The sequence below is a fragment of the Scyliorhinus torazame genome, chromosome 8, assembly GCF_047496885.1.
Source record: "Scyliorhinus torazame isolate Kashiwa2021f chromosome 8, sScyTor2.1, whole genome shotgun sequence".
Lineage (NCBI taxonomy): Eukaryota > Metazoa > Chordata > Chondrichthyes > Carcharhiniformes > Scyliorhinidae > Scyliorhinus > Scyliorhinus torazame.
In genome coordinates this window covers 13253513-13276046 of record NC_092714.1, presented here as the reverse complement: position 1 = coordinate 13276046, position 22534 = coordinate 13253513, and the positions used below count along the sequence as shown (strand labels likewise).

At 52.3% G+C, this 22534-nt stretch overlaps 1 protein-coding gene across 3 annotated transcripts in view; it reads left to right on the top strand.

Annotated features, from left to right (window-relative positions):
• LOC140427649 (lysozyme C-2-like) overlaps positions 1-21992 on the top strand; it is a 40974-nt gene extending 18982 nt beyond the window's left edge. For all 3 annotated transcript variants that reach the window (XM_072513099.1, XM_072513100.1, XM_072513098.1), the window contains exons 3-5: positions 13732-13878; positions 15264-15342; positions 19850-21992. In XM_072513099.1, coding sequence (XP_072369200.1) covers positions 13732-13878; positions 15264-15342; positions 19850-19916 — 293 coding nt within the window. In that variant the 3' untranslated portion in view covers positions 19917-21992. The remainder of the gene's footprint in view (positions 1-13731; positions 13879-15263; positions 15343-19849) is intronic.
• The last annotated feature ends 542 nt before the right edge of the window (positions 21993-22534 follow it).

The following is a 22534-nucleotide window of genomic DNA, read 5'->3' as shown; positions in this document are numbered from 1 at the left end:
TGTTGACAGGTACAGTGTGGACAGGTACAATGTGGACAGGCACATTGTGGACAGGTACAGTGTGGACAGGCACAGTGTGGACAGGCACGGTGTGGACAGGTACAGTCTGGATAGGGACAGTGTGTATGGGCGCAGTGTGGAGAGGTACAGTCTGGACAGGCACAGTGTGGACAGGCACAGTGTGGAGAGGTACAGTGTGGACAGGCACAGTGTGGAGAGGTACAGTGTGGAGAGGTACAGTGTGGAGAGGTACAGTGTGGACAGGCACAGTGTGGACAGGTACAATGTGGACTGGCACAGTGTGGAGAGGCACTTTGTGGACAGGCACAGTGTGGAGAGGTACAGTGTGGACAGGCACAGTGTGGAGAGGTACAGTGTGGAGAGGTAAAGTGTGGAGAGGTACAGTGTGGAGGGGTACAGTGTGGACGGGTACAGTGTGGACAGGCACAGTGTGGACAGGCACAGTATGGACAGGTACAATGTGAACAGGTACAGTGTGGACAGGCACAGTGTGGAGAGGCACAATGTGGACAGGTACAGTGTGGACAGGCACAATGTGGACAGGTACATTGTGGACAGGCACAGTGTGGAAAGGTTCAGTGTGGACAGGCACAGTGTGGACAGGCACAGTGTGGACAGGTACAATGTGGACAGGTACAGTGTGGACAGGTACAGTGTGGACAGTTACTGTGTGGACAGGTACTGTGTGGACAGGTACAGTGTGGACAGGCACAGTGTTGACAGGTACAGTGTGTACAGGTACAATGTGGACAGGCACATTGTGGACAGGTAAAGTGTGGACAGGCACAGTGTGGACAGGCATGGTGTGGAGAGGCACAACGTGGACAGGTACAGCGTGGACAGGCACAATGTCGACAGGTACTGTGTGGACAGGCACAGTGTGGAAAGGTACAGTGTGGACAGGCACAGTGTGGACAGGCACAGTGTGGACAGGTACAATGTGGACAGGTACAGTGTGGAAAGGTACAGTGTGGACAGTTACTGTGTGGACAGGTACTGTGTGGACAGGTACAGTGTGGACAGGCACAGTGTTGACAGGTACAGTGTGGACAGTTACAATGTGGACAGGCACATTGTGGACAGGTACAGTGTGGACAGGCACAGTGTGGACAGGCACGGTGTGGAGAGGCACAATGTGGACAGGTACAGTGTGGACAGGCACAATGTGGACAGGTACTGTGTGGACAGGCACAATGTGGAAAGGTACAGTGTGGACAGGAACAGTGTGGACAGGTACAATGTGGACAGGTACAGTGTGGACAGTTACAATGTGGACAGGCACATTGTGGACAGGTACAGTGTGGACAGGCACAGTGTGGACAGGCACGGTGTGGAGAGGCACAATGTGGACAGGTACAGTGTGGACAGGCACAATGTGGACAGGTACTGTGTGGACAGGCACAATGTGGAAAGGTACAGTGTGGACAGGCACAGTGTGGACAGGTACAATGTGGACAGGTACAGTGTGGACAAGTACAGTGTGGACAGTTACTGTGTGGACAGGCACAGTGTGAACAGACACAGTGTTGACAGGTACAGTGTGGACAGGTACAATGTGGACAGGCACATTGTGGACAGGTACAGTGTGGACAGGGACAGTGTGGACAGGCACGGTGTGGACAGGTACAGTCTGGATAGGTACAGTGTGGACAGGCGCAGTGTGGAGAGGTACAGTCTGGACAGGCACAGTGTGAACAGGCACACTGTGGAGAGGTACAGTGTGGACAGGCACAGTGTGGAGAGGTACAGTGTGGAGAGGTACAGTGTGGAGAGGCACTTTGTGGACAGGCACAGTGTGGACAGGTACAGTGTTGACAGGGACAGTGTGGACAGGCACAGTGTGGACAGGCACAATGTGGACAGGCACAATGTGGACAGGTACAGTGTGGACAGGTACAGTGTGGAGAGGTACAGTGTGGAGAGGTACAGTGTGGACAGGCACAGTGTTGTCAGGCACAGTGTGGAGGGGTACAGTGTGGACAGGGACAGTGTGGACAGGCACAGTGTGGACAGGCACAATGTGGACAGGCACAATGTGGACAGGTACAGTGTGGAGGGGTACAGTGTGGAGGGGTACAGTGTGGACAGGCACAGCGTGGACAGGCACAATGTGGACAGGCACAGTGTGGACAGGTACAGTTTGGACAAGCACAGTGTGGACAGGCACAGTGTGGAGAGGTACAGTGTGGACAGGCACAGTGTGGACAGGCACAGTGTGGAAAGGTACAGTCTGGACAGGCACAGTGTGGACAGGTACAATGTGGACAGGTACAGTGTGGACAAGTACAGTGTGGACAGTTACTGTGTGGACAGGCACAGTGTGAACAGACACAGTGTTGACAGGTACAGTGTGGACAGGTACAATGTGGACAGGCACATTGTGGACAGGTACAGTGTGGACAGGCACAGTGTGGACAGGCACGGTGTGGACAGGTACAGTCTGGATAGGTACAGTGTGGACAGGCGCAGTGTGGAGAGGTACAGTCTGGACAGGCACAGTGTGGACAGGCACAGTGTGGAGAGGTACAGTGTGGACAGGCACAGTGTGGAGAGGTACAGTGTGGAGAGGTACAGTGTGGAGAGGTACAGTGTGGACAGGCACAGTGTGGACAGGTACAATGTGGACTGGCACAGTGTGGAGAGGCACTTTGTGGACAGGCACAGTGTGGACAGGTACAGTGTTGACAGGGACAGTGTGGACAGGCACAGTGTGGACAGGCACAATGTGGACAGGCACAATGTGGACAGGTACAGTGTGGACAGGTACAGTGTGGAGGGGTACAGTGTGGAGGGGTACAGTGTGGACAGGCACAGCGTGGACAGGCACAATGTGGACAGGCACAGTGTGGACAGGCACAGTGTGGACAGGCACAGTGTGGACAGGTACAATGTGGACAGGTACAGTGTGGAAAGGTACAGTGTGGACAGTTACTGTGTGGACAGGTACTGTGTGGACAGGTACAGTGTGGACAGGCACAGTGTTGACAGGTACAGTGTGGACAGTTACAATGTGGACAGGCACATTGTGGACAGGTACAGTGTGGACAGGCACAATGTGGACAGGCACGGTGTGGAGAGGCACAATGTGGACAGGTACAGTGTGGACAGGCACAATGTGGACAGGTACTGTGTGGACAGGCACAATGTGGAAAGGTACAGTGTGGACAGGAACAGTGTGGACAGGTACAATGTGGACAGGTACAGTGTGGACAGTTACAATGTGGACAGGCACATTGTGGACAGGTACAGTGTGGACAGGCACAGTGTGGACAGGCACGGTGTGGAGAGGCACAATGTGGACAGGTACAGTGTGGACAGGCACAATGTGGACAGGTACTGTGTGGACAGGCACAATGTGGAAAGGTACAGTGTGGACAGGCACAGTGTGGACAGGTACAATGTGGACAGGTACAGTGTGGACAAGTACAGTGTGGACAGTTACTGTGTGGACAGGCACAGTGTGAACAGACACAGTGTTGACAGGTACAGTGTGGACAGGTACAATGTGGACAGGCACATTGTGGACAGGTACAGTGTGGACAGGCACAGTGTGGACAGGCACGGTGTGGACAGGTACAGTCTGGATAGGTACAGTGTGGACAGGCGCAGTGTGGAGAGGTACAGTCTGGACAGGCACAGTGTGAACAGGCACACTGTGGAGAGGTACAGTGTGGACAGGCACAGTGTGGAGAGGTACAGTGTGGAGAGGTACAGTGTGGAGAGGCACTTTGTGGACAGGCACAGTGTGGACAGGTACAGTGTTGACAGGGACAGTGTGGACAGGCACAGTGTGGACAGGCACAATGTGGACAGGCACAATGTGGACAGGTACAGTGTGGACAGGTACAGTGTGGAGAGGTACAGTGTGGAGAGGTACAGTGTGGACAGGCACAGTGTGGACAGGCACAGTGTGGAGGGGTACAGTGTGGACAGGGACAGTGTGGACAGGCACAGTGTGGACAGGCACAATGTGGACAGGCACAATGTGGACAGGTACAGTGTGGAGGGGTACAGTGTGGAGGGGTACAGTGTGGACAGGCACAGCGTGGACAGGCACAATGTGGACAGGCACAGTGTGGACAGGTACAGTTTGGACAAGCACAGTGTGGACAGGCACAGTGTGGAGAGGTACAGTGTGGACAGGCACAGTGTGGACAGGCACAGTGTGGAAAGGTACAGTCTGGACAGGCACAGTGTGGACAGGTACAATGTGGACAGGTACAGTGTGGACAAGTACAGTGTGGACAGTTACTGTGTGGACAGGCACAGTGTGAACAGACACAGTGTTGACAGGTACAGTGTGGACAGGTACAATGTGGACAGGCACATTGTGGACAGGTACAGTGTGGACAGGCACAGTGTGGACAGGCACGGTGTGGACAGGTACAGTCTGGATAGGTACAGTGTGGACAGGCGCAGTGTGGAGAGGTACAGTCTGGACAGGCACAGTGTGGACAGGCACAGTGTGGAGAGGTACAGTGTGGACAGGCACAGTGTGGAGAGGTACAGTGTGGAGAGGTACAGTGTGGAGAGGTACAGTGTGGACAGGCACAGTGTGGACAGGTACAATGTGGACTGGCACAGTGTGGAGAGGCACTTTGTGGACAGGCACAGTGTGGACAGGTACAGTGTTGACAGGGACAGTGTGGACAGGCACAGTGTGGACAGGCACAATGTGGACAGGCACAATGTGGACAGGTACAGTGTGGACAGGTACAGTGTGGAGGGGTACAGTGTGGAGGGGTACAGTGTGGACAGGCACAGCGTGGACAGGCACAATGTGGACAGGCACAGTGTGGACAGGTACCTTGTGGACAGGTAGAGTGTGGACAGGCACAGTGTGGCACAGGTACAGTGTGGAGAGGTACAGTGTGGACAGGTACAGTTTGGATAGGTACTTTTTGGACAGGAACAGTGTGGACAGGTACAGTGTGGACAGGTACAGTGTGGACAGGTATTGTGTGGACAGGTACAGTGTGGACAGGAACAGTGTGGCACAGGTACAGTGTGGACTGGCACAGTGGGGCACTGGCACAGTGTGGCACTGGCACAGTTTGGACAGGTACAGTGTGGACGGGTACAGTGTGGACGGGTACAGTGTGGACAGGTACTGTGTGGACAGGTACTGTGTGGACAGGTACAGTGTGGACAAGTACAGTGCGGCACAGGTACAGTGTGGAGAGGTACAGAGTGGACAGGCACAGCGTGGACAGTTACAGTGTGGACAGGCACAGTGCGGACAGGTACAGTGTGGACAGGCACAGTGGGGCACAGGCACAGTGGGGCACATGTACAGTGTGCACAGGTACAGTGTGGACAGGTACTTTGTGGCACAGGTACAGTGTGGACAGGTACAGTGTGGACAGGCACAGTGTGGACAGGCACAATGTGGACTAGCACAGTGTGGACAGGCACAGTGTGGACAGGTACAATGTGGACTGGCACAGTGTGGAGAGGCACAGTGTGGACAGGCACAGTGTGGACAGGTACAGTGTGGACAGGCACAGTGTGGAGAGGCACAGTGTGGACAGGCACAGTGTGGACAGGTACAGTGTGGACAGGTACAGTGTGGACAGGCACAGTGTGGAGAGGCACAGTGTGGACAGGCACAGTGTGGACAGGTACAGTGTGGACAGGTACAGTGTGAACAGGTACAGATTGGAGAGGTACAGTGTGGAGAGGTACAGTGTGGAGAGGTACAGTGTGGCACAGGCACAGTGGCGCACAGGTGCAGTGTGGTCAGGCACAGTGTGGACAGGTACAGTGCGGACAGGCACAGTGTGGACAGGCACAGTGTGGACAGGTACATTGTGGACAGGTACTTTGTGGAGAGGTACAGTGTGGCACAGGCACAGTGGTGCACAGGTACAGTGTGGACAGGCACAGTGTGGACAGGTACAGTGTGGACAGGCACAGTATGGACAGGTACAATGTGGACATGTACAGTGTGGACAGGTACAGTGTGGACAGTTACTGAGTGCACAGGTACTGTGTAGACAGGTACAGTGTTGACAGGCACAGTGTGGACAGGCACAGTGTTGACAGGTACAGTGTGGACAGGTACAATGTGGACAGGCACATTGTGGACTGGTACGGTGTGGAAAGGTACAGTGTGGCACAGGCACAGTGTGGACAGGTACAGTGTGGACAGGTACAATGTCGACAGGCACAGTGTGGACAGGCACGGTGTGGACAGGTACGGTCTGGACAGGTACAGTGTGGACAGGCACAGTGTGGACATGCACAGTGTGGAGAGGTACAGTCTGGACAGGCACAGTGTGGACAGGCACAGTGTGGAGAGGTACAGTGTGGACAGGCACAGTGTGGAGAGGTACAGCGTGGAGAGGTACAGTGTGGAGAGGTACAGTGTGGAGAGGTACAGTGTGGAGGGGTACAGTGTGGACGGGTACAGTGTGGACAGGCACAGTGTGGACAGGCACAGTATGGACAGGTACAATGTGAACAGGTACAGTGTGGACAGGCACAGTGTGGAGAGGCACAATGTGGACAGGTACAGTGTGGACAGGCACAATGTGGACAGGTACTGTGTGGACAGGCACAGTGTGGAAAGGTACAGTGTGGACAGGCACAGTGTGGAGAGGCACAGTGTGGACAGGTACAGTGTGGACAGGCACAATGTGGACAGGTACTGTGTGGACAGGCACAGTGTGGAAAGGTTCAGTGTGGACAGGCACAGTGTGGACAGGCACAGTGTGGACAGGTACAATGTGGACAGGTACAGTGTGGACAGGTACAGTGTGGACAGTTACTGTGTGGACAGGTACTGTGTGGACAGGTACAGTGTGGACAGGCACAGTGTTGACAGGTACAGTGTGGACAGGTACAATGTGGACAGGTACATTGTGGACAGGTACAGTGTGGACAGGCACAGTGTGAACAGGCACGGTGTGGAGAGGCACAATGTGGACAGGTACATTGTGGACAGGCACAATGTGGACAGGTACTGTGTGGACAGACTCAGTGTGGAAAGGTACAGTGTGGACAGGCACAGTGTGGACAGGCACAGTGTGGACAGGTACAATGTGGACAGGTACAGTGTGGACAGGTACAGTGTGGACAGTTACTGTGTGGACAGGTACTGTGTGGACAGGTACAGTGTGGACAGGCACAGTGTTGACAGGTACAGTGTGGACAGGTACAATGTGGACAGGCACATTGTGGACAGGTACAGTGTGGACAGGCACAGTGTGGACAGGCACGGTGTGGAGAGGCACAATGTGGACAGGTACAGTGTGGACAGGCACAATGTGGACAGGTACTGTGTGGACAGGCACAGTTTGGAAAGGTACAGTGTGGACAGGCACAGTGTGGACAGGTACAATGTGGACAGGTACAGTGTGAACAGACACAGTGTTGACAGGTACAGTGTGGACAGGTACAATGTGGACAGGCACATTGTGGACAGGTACAGTGTGGACAGGCACAGTGTGGACAGGCACGGTTTGGACAGGTACAGTCTGGATAGGGACAGTGTGGACGGGCGCAGTGTGGAGAGGTACAGTCTGGACAGGCACAGTGTGGACAGGCACAGTGTGGAGAGGTACAGTGTGGACAGGCACAGTGTGGAGAGGTACAGTGTGGAGAGGTACAGTGTGGAGAGGTACAGTGTGGACAGGCACAGTGTGGACAGGTACAATGTGGACAGGCACAGTGTGGACAGGTACAATGTGGACAGGTACAGTGTGGACAAGTACAGTGTGGACAGTTACTGTGTGGACAGGCACAGTGTGAACAGACACAGTGTTGACAGGTACAGTGTGGACAGGTACAATGTGGACAGGCACATTGTGGACAGGTACAGTGTGGACAGGCACAGTGTGGACAGGCACGGTGTGGACAGGTACAGTCTGGATAGGTACAGTGTGGACAGGCGCAGTGTGGAGAGGTACAGTCTGGACAGGCACAGTGTGAACAGGCACACTGTGGAGAGGTACAGTGTGGACAGGCACAGTGTGGAGAGGTACAGTGTGGAGAGGTACAGTGTGGAGAGGTACAGTGTGGACAGGCACAGTGTGGACAGGTACAATGTGGACTGGCACAGTGTGGAGAGGCACTTTGTGGACAGGCACAGTGTGGACAGGTACAGTGTTGACAGGGACAGTGTGGACAGGCACAGTGTGGACAGGCACAATGTGGACAGGCACAATGTGGACAGGTACAGTGTGGACAGGTACAGTGTGGAGGGGTACAGTGTGGAGGGGTACAGTGTGGACAGGCACAGCGTGGACAGGCACAATGTGGACAGGCACAGTGTGGACAGGTACAGTTTGGACAAGCACAGTGTGGACAGGCACAGTGTGGAGAGGTACAGTGTGGACAGGCACAGTGTGGACAGGCACAGTGTGGAAAGGTACAGTGTGGACAGGCACAGTGTGGACATGTACAATGTGGACAGGTACAGTGTGGACAAGTACAGTGTGGACAGTTACTGTGTGGACAGGCACAGTGTGAACAGACACAGTGTTGACAGGTACAGTGTGGACAGGTACAATGTGGACAGGCACATTGTGGACAGGTACAGTGTGGACAGGCACAGTGTGGACAGGCACGGTGTGGACAGGTACAGTCTGGATAGGTACAGTGTGGACAGGCGCAGTGTGGAGAGGTACAGTCTGGACAGGCACAGTGTGGACAGGCACAGTGTGGAGAGGTACAGTGTGGACAGGCACAGTGTGGAGAGGTACAGTGTGGAGAGGTACAGTGTGGAGAGGTACAGTGTGGACAGGCACAGTGTGGACAGGTACAATGTGGACTGGCACAGTGTGGAGAGGCACTTTGTGGACAGGCACAGTGTGGACAGGTACAGTGTTGACAGGGACAGTGTGGACAGGCACAGTGTGGACAGGCACAATGTGGACAGGCACAATGTGAACAGGTACAGTGTGGACAGGTACAGTGTGGAGGGGTACAGTGTGGAGGGGTACAGTGTGGACAGGCACAGCGTGGACAGGCACAATGTGGACAGGCACAGTGTGGACAGGTACAGTTTGGACAAGCACAGTGTGGACAGGCACAGTGTGGAGAGGTACAGTGTGGACAGGCACAGTGTGGACAGGCACAGTGTGGAGGGGTACAGTGTGGACAGGCACAGTGTGGTCAGGTACATTGTTGACAGGTACAGTGTGGACAGGCACAGTGTGGACAGGCACAATGTGGACAGGCACAATGTGGACAGGTACAGTGTGGACAGGTACAGTGTGGAGGGGTACAGTGTGCAGGGGTACATTGTGGACAGGCACAGCGTGGACAGGCACAATGTGGACAGGCGCAGTGTGGACAGGTACAGTTTGGACAAGCACAGTGTGGACAGGCACAGTGTGGAGAGGTACAGTGTGGACAGGCACAGTGTGGACAGGCACAATGGGGACAGGCGCAGTGTGGACAGGTACAGTGTGGACAGGTACAGTGTGGACAGGTACAGTGTGGACAGGCACAGTGTGGAGAGGTACAGTGTGGACAGGCACAGTGTGGACAGGCACAGTGTGGAGGGGTACAGTGTGGACAGGCACAGTGTGGACAGGCACGGTGTGGACAGGTACAATTTGGACAGGAACAGTGTGGACCGGCACAGTGTGGACAGGCACAGTGTGGACAGGCACTGTGTGGAAAGGTACAGTGTGGAGAGGTACAGTGTGGACAGGCACAGTGTGGGCAGGCACAGCGTGGACAGGTACAGTGTGGAGAGGTACAGTGTGGAGAGGTACAGTGTGATTAGGCACAGTGTGGACAGGTACAATGTGGACTGGCACAGTGTGGAGAGGCACAGTGTGGACAGGCACAGTGTGGACAGGTACAGTTTTGACAGGTACAGTGTGGACAGGCACAGTGTGGACAGGCACAATGTGGACAGGCACAGTGTGGACAGGTACAGTGTGGACAGGTACAGTGTGGAGGGGTACAGTATGGAGGGGTACAGTGTGGACAGGCACAGCGTGGACAGGCACAATGTGGACAGGCACAGTGTGGACAGGTACAGTTTGGACAGGCACAGTGTGGACAGGCACAGTGTGGAGAGGTACAGTGTGGACAGGCACAGTGTGGACAGGCACAGTGTGGAGGGGTACAGTGTGGAGGGGTACAGTGTGGACAGGCACAGTGTGGACAGGCACGGTGTGGACAGGTACAGTCTGGACTGGTACAGTGTGGACAGGTACAGTGTGGAGGGGTACAGTGTGGACAGGCACAGTGTGGACAGGCACAGTGTGGAGGGGTACAGTGTGGAGGCGTACAGTGTGGACAGGCACAGTGTGGACAGGCACAGTGTGGACGGGTACAGTGTGGACAGGTACAGTTTGGACAAACACAGTGTGGAGAGGAACAGTGTGGACGGGTACAGTGTGGACAGGTACAGTGTGGCACAGCTCAGAGGGGCACAGGCGTAGTGGGGCCATGCCAAAGGCAGTTCATCACTAATTGCTTCCAGCAAGACTTCAGTTATGTCGACAACATGTCAATCAGGTATTTTGCTGCTTCCAGGGTCGAAAACATTTCTTTTTTAAATAAATTTAGAGTGCCCAATTCAATTTTTCCAATTAAGGGGCAATTTAGCGTGGCCAATCCACCCACACTATACATCTTTGGAATGTGGGTGCGAAACCCATGCAAACACGCAGAGAATGTGCAAGCTGCACACGGACCACATCTCCTGATGTCAGCACTGACTGCTGGAGCATCTCTCTGCTCCTCAATGTAATATGTTTACCAACGATCCGTTCCTCCACGTCTACTCGGTACGACAGGAGTCCAGTCCCAGAGACAGTAATAATAATAATAATAATACTCGCTTATTGTCACAAGTCGGCTTCAATAAAGTTATTGTGAAAAGCCCCTAGTCGCCACATTCCGGCGCCTGTTCGGGGAGGCCGGTACAGGAATTGAACCCGCGCTGCTGCCTTGTTCTGCATTACAAGCCAGCTGTTTAGCCCACAGTAATTACAGGTATCCAAGTTGATCCATTCCTGAAGTTTCTTTTTATGTACTGAAAATGTTTTCTTTTTGTTTGCAGTGGTGATGGCTCAGTGATTAGATCTTGAGGTTTGCGTGTTTAAACATAAACACTTTGATTGGTCGACCTTAACTATGTACAGTTCCAGATGTGGTCTTGTATGATGCTGGTCTATGGAGGCTTGCTGCCCATTGAGTTGTGTCCAAGATGGTTCTCTGACCATGTGGCTACAAACATCGCTCTACAGGCGGTGACACTCTCCAGTCCCACGATAACCCTTGCACCTTATATTCTAATGCATGCAGGCACACATCACAATACAACACGGACTTATGTCGTGACAGTTCTTTCCCAATTCAATTCTTCACTCGACTTGTTCTTATTTTCTAGTTGATTTTTCATGGAGTTCAGCTTATTCTACATTGCATCATTAATCTCTCTTTCTTCTTCACTTCATTTTGTAAATTTTTACAACTTTTTTTTGTAAGTTTGCTGTCAGTCATTTTATCTTGTTGTTTTCATCTTATTGTCCATACCCGTAACCCCACCTTACCCTTTTAAAAATAAATTTAGAGTACCCAATTCATGTTTTCCAATTTCGGGGCAATTTAGCGTGGCCAATCCACTTACACTGCACATCTTTGGGTTGTGGGGGCGAAACCCACGCAAACACGGGGAGAATATGCAAACTCCGCACAGACAGTGACCAAGGTCGGAATCGAACCCGGGTCCCAGGCACTGTGAATCAGCAGTGCTAGCCACTGTGCCGCCATGCCATCTCTGCCACTGCGCCACCAAACACTGCTTTCAGTCTTCTCCTACTTAAAAAAAATCCCTCCTGCAACTCTTTCTTTTTTTCAACTTAACTTTTCCTTAAACTCAAAATCAGCGACTTGCTTCCGAGGGTAATTTTCTCCCATTTTTCTGAAGTTGGACGATTCCAAACTTTCGACTCTGCCGTCCAGGTCAGGTTTGTTCTGCGCCTGCGCCTCATTGGGCCTTGCAGATTGCCTCGCCTCCTTGTCTGTAATGCGAATGGGCATACCTTCCTGAATTACGTTCACCCTTCCTGTGGATTGTGATCCAAGGCTCTTGGCCAGGGAGCTTGGAGCTTTTCATCTTTTCTGATTCTTCATTACTCAGAGTCCGGCAATATCTCAACATCTCAAATGGGCCCACTTGCCCACAGAGAGGCATTTGGGCGAATACTTCTTTTTTCAGACTTTGATCAAAACAGGCTACTCACAGATGTAAGGCCAGAGGTAGTGACATCATAGTTTTATCCTCATCGCCAGATGTAATAATGCACGTTCACAGATTTCATCAGAAACAAGAAAGTTATTCATTAATAATAAACAACCTCTAGAGGCCAGCAGCCCACAAGGCTGTGCTAGAGCAGCTTACGCCCTCAGTCTCTACATGTCTACAACCTAAGAGAGGACTCCACCCTCTGAGTCTCCATTGGTTCCCAAGCCAGTTGATCCACTTCTGCTGAGTTGTCCTTCAAGGGACAGTCACCACAATTCACCACACCTTGCAACTTTAACTCTCTGCCCCAGTCAGACTGTATTTTCTCCCCCATCTCTAATATTCCATTAACTGAGGGGGTCGGTCCGCTCAGTTGGTTGGACGGCTGGTTCGCGATGCAGAGCGAGGTCAGCAGCGTGGGTTCAATTCCCGTACTTGGCTGAGGTTATTCATGAAGGACCCGCCTTCGCAACCTCACTTGAGGTGGGATGACCCTCCGGTTAAACCACCCACCACCAGCTCTGCCCATCCAAGGAGAAAGCAGCTGTGGTCCTCTGGGACTATGACAACTTTCATTTCAGTAACTGAATTGATAAAGGTCTGGTAAAGTATAAAAGGGTCTGGATTCTCCCAAAATGGGATTATGTCCCCATGCCGGCGTAAAAACCTGGCGTTTCACTCCCGAGTTTCCGGTAAAAAAGATCAGCTAATTCTCTCACCTTCAGGGGGCTGGCAGGGATCCAGAGTGATTCCCGCAGCGTTAGCTGCTGATCCGGGCCCCCGGACTTCTGGTTTCGAGTCTGCACATGCACAGGGCAGCGGCCTCCAGCGGCCGCAGCGAGCGCCATGGCGGACTCGGACCGCAGAGGCAGCTGAAGAATGTAGGCCCCCACGATCGGCCGTGCGCCCGAAGATCTGACCGGCCCGACCTGTCCCCCAGCCGCCCATAAGGCCCCCCCCCCGACACCGGTACCCGATTCGCCCGCCCCCCCCCCGCCCCCCCCCCGGGGCCCCCCCCCCGCAACCAGGACGGCCACGGACTGAGTCCGCAACCGCCACGCGAGCTTCCTGAACGCCGTCGGGAACTCGGCCGGTCGGTAGCTGAGTATTGCCGTGCAGGCCTCTGGCAATGGCCTCCCAGCCGCGCGGAGTACTCCCCGAACACGCCGATTCTCGGGTCCCAAAGAATCGGCGGAACGGTGTTGGGCCCGATTTCGGTGTGAAAATGGATTCTTCGCCCCCTCGCCAAACGCGATTTCGGCGCAGGGCTGTGGACAATCCAACCCAAGGTTCCCGGTATTTTACTGTCAGTGCTGCTGAAAGCGGCTCCGTGCAGAGGAATTTTCAATGGCTGGACAGTTGGAGAGAACGCAGTTTTAACAGTATTAACGAGCTTCTTGCGACAGTTAACACAAAGAGCAAAGGTTTAACAGGAGGAAAATTGGTGTCGGTGCAATATTACAACCAATATCACTCTTGTGCCATTGGAATTATAGGGGTCTGCGTAGCTGAAGCTGAAAGTGGCTTCGACACAAGTGCCAAAACAGGGAATCGGTACGGGATCTTCAAGATTTCCAGTGGCCGCTGGTGCGACGATGGTACTTCCCAATTCAGCAATAATCTGTGTCGGATCAGCTGTAACAGTAAGTCAACCGGCGCCGGACAGATTGTGCCGATTATTTGGGTTATCAGTTGTGGGTCAGTGAGGAGCGCTCACAATCTCTGAATCAGAAGTGTGGGCTAGGGTCCAGTTTGAGAGAGTTGAACACCGGCTCCGGGCTGGAATTTCCTGGTCCAGTGCTGCAGGAGTGCGGCGCTGCTGGAGTGCGGCACTGCCGGAGGCGCTGACTTTAGGACCCTGTGTTAAACTGAGTCCCTGCCTGATTTGAAAGACCTTACGGCCGCCATTTTGCAGATGCATTGGGGAGTTGTCACGCGTGTCCAGGGTTAACCTTTTTTCCCTTCACAAACAACACTGCAAGAGTTGATAACGTTATTATGCCATTGCTTGTGTGGGAGTTTGCATTTTGCATGTTTACTGCCAGATGTTCTACTTTGCAACATGACTACACTTCAAAAGATATTTCATTGGCTGTAAAGCACTTTGATATATTCTTAAAATGTGAAAAGTCCTGTCTTCACACTGAGGATACCTTCCATCATGTTGCGTGGCTAAATGGGATAGATTTCAACAGGGTGGTCGCATTGTGTGGTATCAAGGTGCCCGGGCAAAACTGAAGTCGATGGGAATCAGGGCAAAACTCTCCACTGGTTGGAATCATATCTTGCATAAAGGAAAATGGATGTGGGTGTTATCTCTGTCATCAGGCATCATTGCTGGAGTTTCTTAGGGTAAAGTCCTGGGCCCAACTCTCTTCACCTGCATCCTGAATTACCTTCACTCCATCATAAGGTCAGAAGCGAGATGCTTGCTGATGATTCAGCACCATTCACACCACCTCAGATATTGAGGCAGCCCATGTCCATGTGCAGCAAGTGACAACATTTAGTTATTGGCAAGTAACGTGTGCCAGACAATGGCCAGCTCCGATAAGAGGGAATCTAACCATCTTCTCTTTGCATTAAATGGCATTATCATCATTCAACCTCCCACGATCAACATCCGGGGGGGGGAGTCTGCACTTCTCCCTGTGTGTGCGTGGGTTTCCTCCGGGTGCTCCGGTTTCCTCCCATAGTCCAAAGATGTGCAGGTTAGGTGGATTGGCCATGCTAAATTGACCTTAGTGTCCAAAAAGTTTAAGTGGGGGTTACGGGGATAGGTTAGAGACGTGGGCTTGAGCAGGGTGCTCTTTGTAAGGGCCGGTGCAGACTCGATGGGCCGAAAGGCCTCCTTCTGCACTGTAAATTCTATGAATGTATAAATAATGTGGTTACAAAAGCAGCTCGGAGGCTGGGAATTCTGCAAAGAATAACTCACCTCCTGACTGCACCTGAAATAGCGGTTGGCACAATGGTGTCTCTGTTGTAATGGTGGATGTGTAACAGCTTTTGATATTCTCTGTTATAGATTTTTTGGACGACGATATCACTGATGATATTAGATGTGCTATAAGGATATCTCAGTCCCACGTTGGAATAGAAGAATGGTATGTCGATCCCTGCTACAATATATTGTCTCTCGCTAACCATTTAGAATTCAAAACGGTGGATTTATTACATTTAAATGGAACCTCAAGGTGGAAAGTAGAGCAGCCTGTGGGTATTATCATAACTATCAGCATTGCAAGGGTTAATGTAGTGTCGAGAGTAGCCACTAGAGGGAGCTAAAGGTAAAACTATACAAGGCAGTAATGGTAGACCTTAGGGGATGTGTGTATGCAGGAGATAGCTAGTGACGGTCATTAGAGCTGATAGTGTGAGTAAGGTTAGATTTAGTTAGATGCTATTGATCAGTTCTGTATTCTTAAGGACTAAGTGTTGAATCTTAGTTTTAGTAATGCAAATAAAATCATAGCTTTATGTAAGTAAAAGCTATTCTGTGGTCTTTGTGAACACTACGCCAACCATCCTAAGTAAGCAACACAAAGAACACCACACGGCCAACCCTGGTTGGGGTAATTTCTGGAGGCGTCATCAAATGACCACTGCCCACAAGCTGCCCCGCCCGGTGTTCCTGCCTTCTCTCCACCATCCTGCCTCACTGCCTTCCTGCAACCGACTGGCAAGTGGAATGATCCTCTTATCGATTTGCCTCATCTGTCGGCCAAACAGCCCCCTTTTCCCCATCCTTAAAACCTTTACAGCTAATCACTGGAAGTTAAAAAATTTTTTTTAAAAAGTTCCCCCCCACTTTAAGGATGAAGCTGGGACAGAACACCCACATTTACCGAAGTTCCAGAAGCGGCAACGGCAATCTCAGCCCTGTCGGGCCTCCAAAATCCTCCTTTTAAACATTTGGGGCCTTGTAACAAAATTGGGCCAACTTTCCAACAGACTAGTCAGACAGCAGCCTGATATAATCATACTCACGGAATCATAATTCACAGACCATTCAGTACCACCGTCATCCCTGTGTCTGCCCTGTTATAGTCCCACTATGTGGAGCTGTCGGCGTTGGACTGGGGTGGGCACAGTAAGAAGTCTTACAACACCAGGTTAAAGTCCAATAGGTTTGTGTGGAATCACTAGCTTTTGGAGCACTGCTCCTTCCTCAGGTGAGTGAAGAGGTGGGTTACATAAACACACATATAGACTTGCCCCACCCCTAACAACATCCCGCACCCCACCTTACCATCAGAAGGGAGTATCTCTGGGGGCGGAATGGTGATGCAGTGGTTAGCACTGCAGCCTCATGGCGCTGAGGACCCGGGTTCGATCCCAGCCCCGGGTCACTGTCCATGTGGAGTTTGCACATTCTCCCCGTGTTTGCGTGGGTCTCACCCCCACGACCCAAAGATGTGCAGGGTAGGTGGATTGGCCACGCTAAATTGCCCCTTAATTGGGGAAAAGAAATGAATTGGGTATTCTAAATTTATAGAAAAAAAGGAACAGAGAATTCCGCCCCTGAAGTTTGGCGTGAATTTCTCTGGGAGTTCCGAACATTGACTCTGGGCCACAGAAAGTTTGATGGCACCAGCTCAAACATGGCAAAGAAACCAACTGCTGGTTAACAACTAATGTCCCAATGCCCCCTCTCTCACCCCATCCCCAACCGTTTACATTGCTCCTCTGTATCACACCAATTGGAAGAGGCACTAAAGGTGGCAAGTGTTTTGTGCGTTCGGAACTTCAAATGCCACCACCAGGAGGGGCTCACTGGTGCTGCTACTGAGTGAACTGGCAAAGGCCAGAAAGACCGTGGCTGCTGCACTCAGTCTGCGGCAGGTAGTGTGGCTACCAACCAAAGGTCAAATCCTAATTGACCTCAACCTCACCTCTCTACCTGTCACCGATGCATCAGTCCATGATGTCATTGGTGTGAGTGGCCGCTGGACAGTCGTTGTGCTCGAGCGAGATCGCGACGATGCCGGTGAATAGCGAGAGAGGCCAAAAACGTGATCCGCCTGGGCGCCAAACCGTTAGCGATGCAACCGGCCTGCTTCCTGAGGGGCAATCAGGATCTCACTGCAATGTGCCCTGAAACCAATAATCACCACTTAATACAAATCTCCATACAAATAACGAGTGCCACCCCATATCCCATGGCCTCTCCAGCAAGTGGTCACGCTGGCTCCGATTGGAACTCCTTTTGAAAAACGTGAACCTGCCAGGGGGCTGCTGCGGGAGCCCGAGGAGGTGAGTAGCCATCTTCGCTCACGGAAAAGAGCTCTCGGGCACTGTGCTTGCTGCCCCTGTGCTCGGAGGAGGGTGGGGGGGGGGGGGGGGGAACCAACCTCATTTGGGGTGGACCTCGATGGAGGGTGGTGGTATCGGGGCTAGGGTGCGCACCTGTATCATGCACAACCATTCTGGGGGCAACCCTAGTCCATGCCTGTCTGCCCCACCGACCACCCATAACCCCCACTGACCGCGGAGGCCGCTGGCCGTACAGCTAAAGGTTACAGCGAATAGGGAATTAGCAATCATTGTTAAGTGAGCAATTGACACATCCCAAGGGCTTGCGGTTCATAAGGAGGAGGTGTTAGCAATTCTGGAAAGTGTGAAAATAGATACGTCACCTGGGCCGGATGGGATTTATCCTAGGATTCTCTGGGAAGCTAGGGAGGAGATTGCTGAGCCTTTGGCCTTGATCTTTAAGTCATCTTTGTCTACAGGAATAGTGCCAGAAGACTGGAGGATAGCAAATGTTGTCCCCTTGTTCAAGAAGGGGAGTAGAGATAACCCCGGTAACTATAGACCAGTGAGCCTTACTTCTGTTGTGGGCAAAATCTTGGAAAGGTTTATAAGAGATAGGATTTATAATCATCTGGAAAGGAATAATTTGATTAGAGATAGTCAACACGGTTTTGCCCTGCCTGCAGCAGTAGTGGACTCGCCAACACTAAGGACATTCAAATGGTCATTGGATAGACCTATGGACAATAAGAGAATAGTGTAGATGGGCTTTAGAGTGATTTCACAGGTCGGCGCAACATCGAGGGCCGAAGGGCCTGTACTGCGCTGTAATGTTCTATGTTCTAAGTGGATCCCCATGGGTGGGCGGGCCATGGAGCATGTGGGGATTATTGCTCAGCATCCCAATCAGACCGTGTTGCTTGGACACTGTGCCTGAACACTGCGGGAGACAACATCACAGGCGCAGTAGCCATCATCTGAACCCCCAGGGGATGGGTCCAAGCCCCGGGGACATGTCCAGGGGATGGGCCTCAGCCCCGGGGACATGTCCGTGGCCGGGGGATGGGCGAGTGCAATGGGGAGGGGACCAGCGTCCGGCGGAAGCAAAGTTTTATGTTCAGCTGCCTGGGGTGCAGGGTGTGGGGTCCGGTGGTCAGGCGTCCAGCCCACTGCTGCCGGGCATGTGTGGGCAGAGCTTACCAGGTGGGGGAAAGTCTTGCAGCGGTTCCAGGACCCCCATGTCAGGGGGACGGGGCATGGGATTTGGTGGTCGACCTGCGTCGGAACAAAAAGCCAGAGGCGCTAAACTGGTTGTGGTGAAAGTTCTTTATTTTGTCTGAAACAAGTGTACACCACTGCCCCCTTCTCCCCCTCTCCAATCCCCTCCCCCACAACGCACAATAAGCCCTTGCCCACTACCTCCCCCCTTTCCCTCCTCTCCCCAGTGCGCTCTCAGTGATCCTCGACATGCCTTCCGTGCTCTATCGCTGCGTCTCGGAGTTTCACCAGGATGCACATCTGAAGAGGAGGCAGCCAGCTGTTAACAATGTTGCGTGGCCTTCGATGCCCCTGGCCAGATGTCCTCTGGCGCCTCTGGGGCCGGAGGGTCCCCGCGCACTTGCCGGCGACACATGCACAGCCCGTCGTCCTATTCCGGGTGCTGACCGCGAGCCGCGGCCTCGTCGGAGGGGGGGGGGGGGGGGGGGGAACCTCAGTCGCCTCGGCGCCATGGCTGTGAGTTGAGTGGGGTTGGCCGTGCAAGAGCAGTTTAAGTGCCGCTCTACCTTGTTAGCGGGGGCCTGGCAAACGCAGTCCTGGCAAATTGTCTGGCGAGCCATGATTTGCGGCATGTAGCCCGTGGGGCCTCCACACGTGGACCAATTAACGTTGAATTGTGGTGACAGTCTGACCGGGAAGAGCATCGGGAAGTCCCCGCTCGCTACCACACCTAGAAACATTTCCAATGAATCACGGCCAAAGTCTGAGCTTCACATTAAGGTTACCCTCCAGTATGTTGTGTGGCGTCGCCACACTGTTAAATGGGATAGATTTTGAACAGATTCAATGACTTAAAACTGGGCAAAGGTGAGGGACGGTGAGCCGTCAGCAGCAGCAGAATTATTGCCAAGAACCATAGATTGTAACTTCCGCAGTCAGCATATCGCCCACTCTACCATTGCTATCCAGCCAGGATCAATCCTGGTTCAATGAAGAGTGCAGGCGGGCAATCAAACCAATAAGCAGAGAAGACCTGTCCCCAATGCCGGGGGAGACGAACACATCAGTGCAAAAGGCAAGGTAGAAGGATGTTCACTTCTTGTCCCTGTCCTTCAGTTCTGACACTGTTTTTCATTGCAGGGTTGCGTGGCTAAGCAACTGTGGGAGACGAGATCTCAGTCACTTTCTGGATGGTTGCGAACAGTAAAGATGGAAGAGACTCCATTCAACATTCTTCTTTGCACCTCCCTATCGAGACCCTTTAACCAGTTAGCTTTGCATTGTTGGGACAATCACACCTCACTAAACTGCCCTGACCGGTAATCAGGCCCCTGGGGTCACTCTCTACACCTTTCGCTGGTGGGGCTGTGGGGAGGGGGCGGTTCATTGTCAAGAATTGTGACCTCCTTACCTCGTCACCATTTTGCAGTGAAGGACCTGGTCCAGGAGATGTCCGTTCCCAGCATCGGTGTGAATCCAGAGGATAAGGACCATGGCGTTCCCAAATCTGTTTCCTTCTCTCTGCTGTGTGAGACAGGCTTGGGAGAGACTTTGATCAGCTTCAATGGAAGTGGTGACGCAGTGACCCAGGGTCAAGCTCTGGACACCTGGATTCAAATCCCACCTCAATTAAAAAAACAGAACCATAAAATTCCTACAGTGCAAAAGGAGGCCATTTGGCCCACTGAGTCCACACTGACCCTCTGAAAGAACGCCCTACCTATGGCCACTCCCCAGCCCTAAACCTATAACCCCAGCTGACCTGTCGACACTAAGAGGAAATATAGCATGGTCAATCCCTCTAACCTGCACGTCTTTGGACTGTGGGAGGCAACCAGAGCACCCGGAGGAAACCCACGCACACACGGGGAGAACGTGCAGACTCCGCACAGACAGTGACCCAAGGCCGGAATTTAACTCTGGTCGCTGTGAGGCAGCAGTGCTAACCGCTGTGCCACCATGCCGCCTTAAATCATGGGATAAAAGCCTAATGATGGCCAGGAAATCATTCACTAATGCTCTACGGAAATAAATCTTCCGCTGGCCTACACAAGACTCCAGATCCACAAAAATGTGGTTGGCTTTTCATTGTTCCCTGAAATAGCCTCAATAAATGTTGGCCCCGCCAGTGACACCCACATCCTAAAAAAAAGCATCTGCGCGGCAGAGGGTAAAAATAAAGCAATGGATGGCACCTGTACCTGTACTTGAACTTGACCTGTACCTGTACTGGGCCTGTATCTGTACCTATACTGGACCTGTAAGTGTACCTGTACATGTACTGGACTTGGACCTGTTCCTGTACTGGACCTGTATCTGCACTTGTACCTGTACCTGTACCTGCTCTGAACATTTAACTGTACCTGTATCGAGCCTGGACCTGTTCCTCTGCTGGACCTGTACGTGTACCTGTATTTGACTTGTACCAGTCCTCGACCTGGACCAGTACTGGACCTGGACCTGTTCCCCTGTTGGACCTGTAACTACCTGTATTTGACCTGTACCTGTACCTGCACCTGTCCCTGTATCTGTACTGTACCTGTACTGGACCTGTACCTGTACTGGACCGGTACCTGTACCTGTACTGGACCTGTGGCTGTACTGTACCTGTACTAGACCTGGACCTGGACCTGTTCTGGACCTGTACCTGTACTGGACCTGTGGCTGTATTGGACCTGTACTGGACCTGTGACTACTGTATCTGTACTGGACCTGTACCTGTACTGGACCCGTACCTGTACTGGACCTGTGACTGTACTGTACCTGTACTAGACCTGGACCTGTACCTGTTCTGGACCTGTACCTGTACTGGACCTGTGGCTGTATTGAACCTTTACTGGACCTGTGACTACTGTACCTGTTCTGGACCTGTGCCTGTTCTGGACCTGTACCTGTACTGGACCTGTGGCTGTATTGAACCTGTACTGGACCTGTGACTACTGTACCTGTTCTGGACCTGTACCTGTTCTGGACCTGTACCTGTATTGGACCTGGCACGGTGCATGTGAAACTCACTTAACAATTTGGCACTCTTAATGTCTTAGACTGATTCTAAAACCTTCCCTTCAGCCCAGATATAAATGAATGAGAACTACACGTGTAGATTGTGATGGTGAGGGACAGAGAGGGTCACCATGTGAAGTGTTAACTTGTCCCAACTTTGCACCGATTCCCTTCATTGCTTCCGTTCTGCTTCTGTAACGCTTCAAACTCCAGCTTTGTGGTGAGTTATTTCACAAGAGTTACCACAAGAGTCAGCAAATAAATGAACACAGCAAAAAGATCTAAACAGTCTGCAATATTCTTTCAACAACGACAAGTTGTCTTTACATAGCGTAATGAACATTCTGGAATGTTTCACAGAGGAGACATCTGATTGAAACAGGAAATGTTGGACATGTGCTGCTGGCCTGGAAGGTGCTGTGGGCAGCGAAACAGAGCCAATGGCGGGATATTCTACCCCCCCACCCCACCACCCTTCGCCCACGGTGGAATGAGGGGGGATGTCCTTCAGTGGGACTGGGATCGGAAGATCCAGGGGAAGGGATGGAAAATGCTTCTCATGTTCTGAGGAAAATTGGAAACTCCATAGGTCTGATGGAGAGGATAGAAAAAAGGATAAAAATTAAGGCTTGTGAGAGGGCGGAAGATGCCAGATATTAACTGGCAAAGGGAGTGGTGATGGGAAAAAAGGCTAAGTCTTGATGGGGTGAGAATGGCAGAATAATGAAGAGACTTCTTCCATAAGGACACAAGAGAAAAAATTAATGAAGATTAAGGGGTGGCGCAGCGGCACGTTGGTTAGCACTGCTGCCTCGCAGCGCC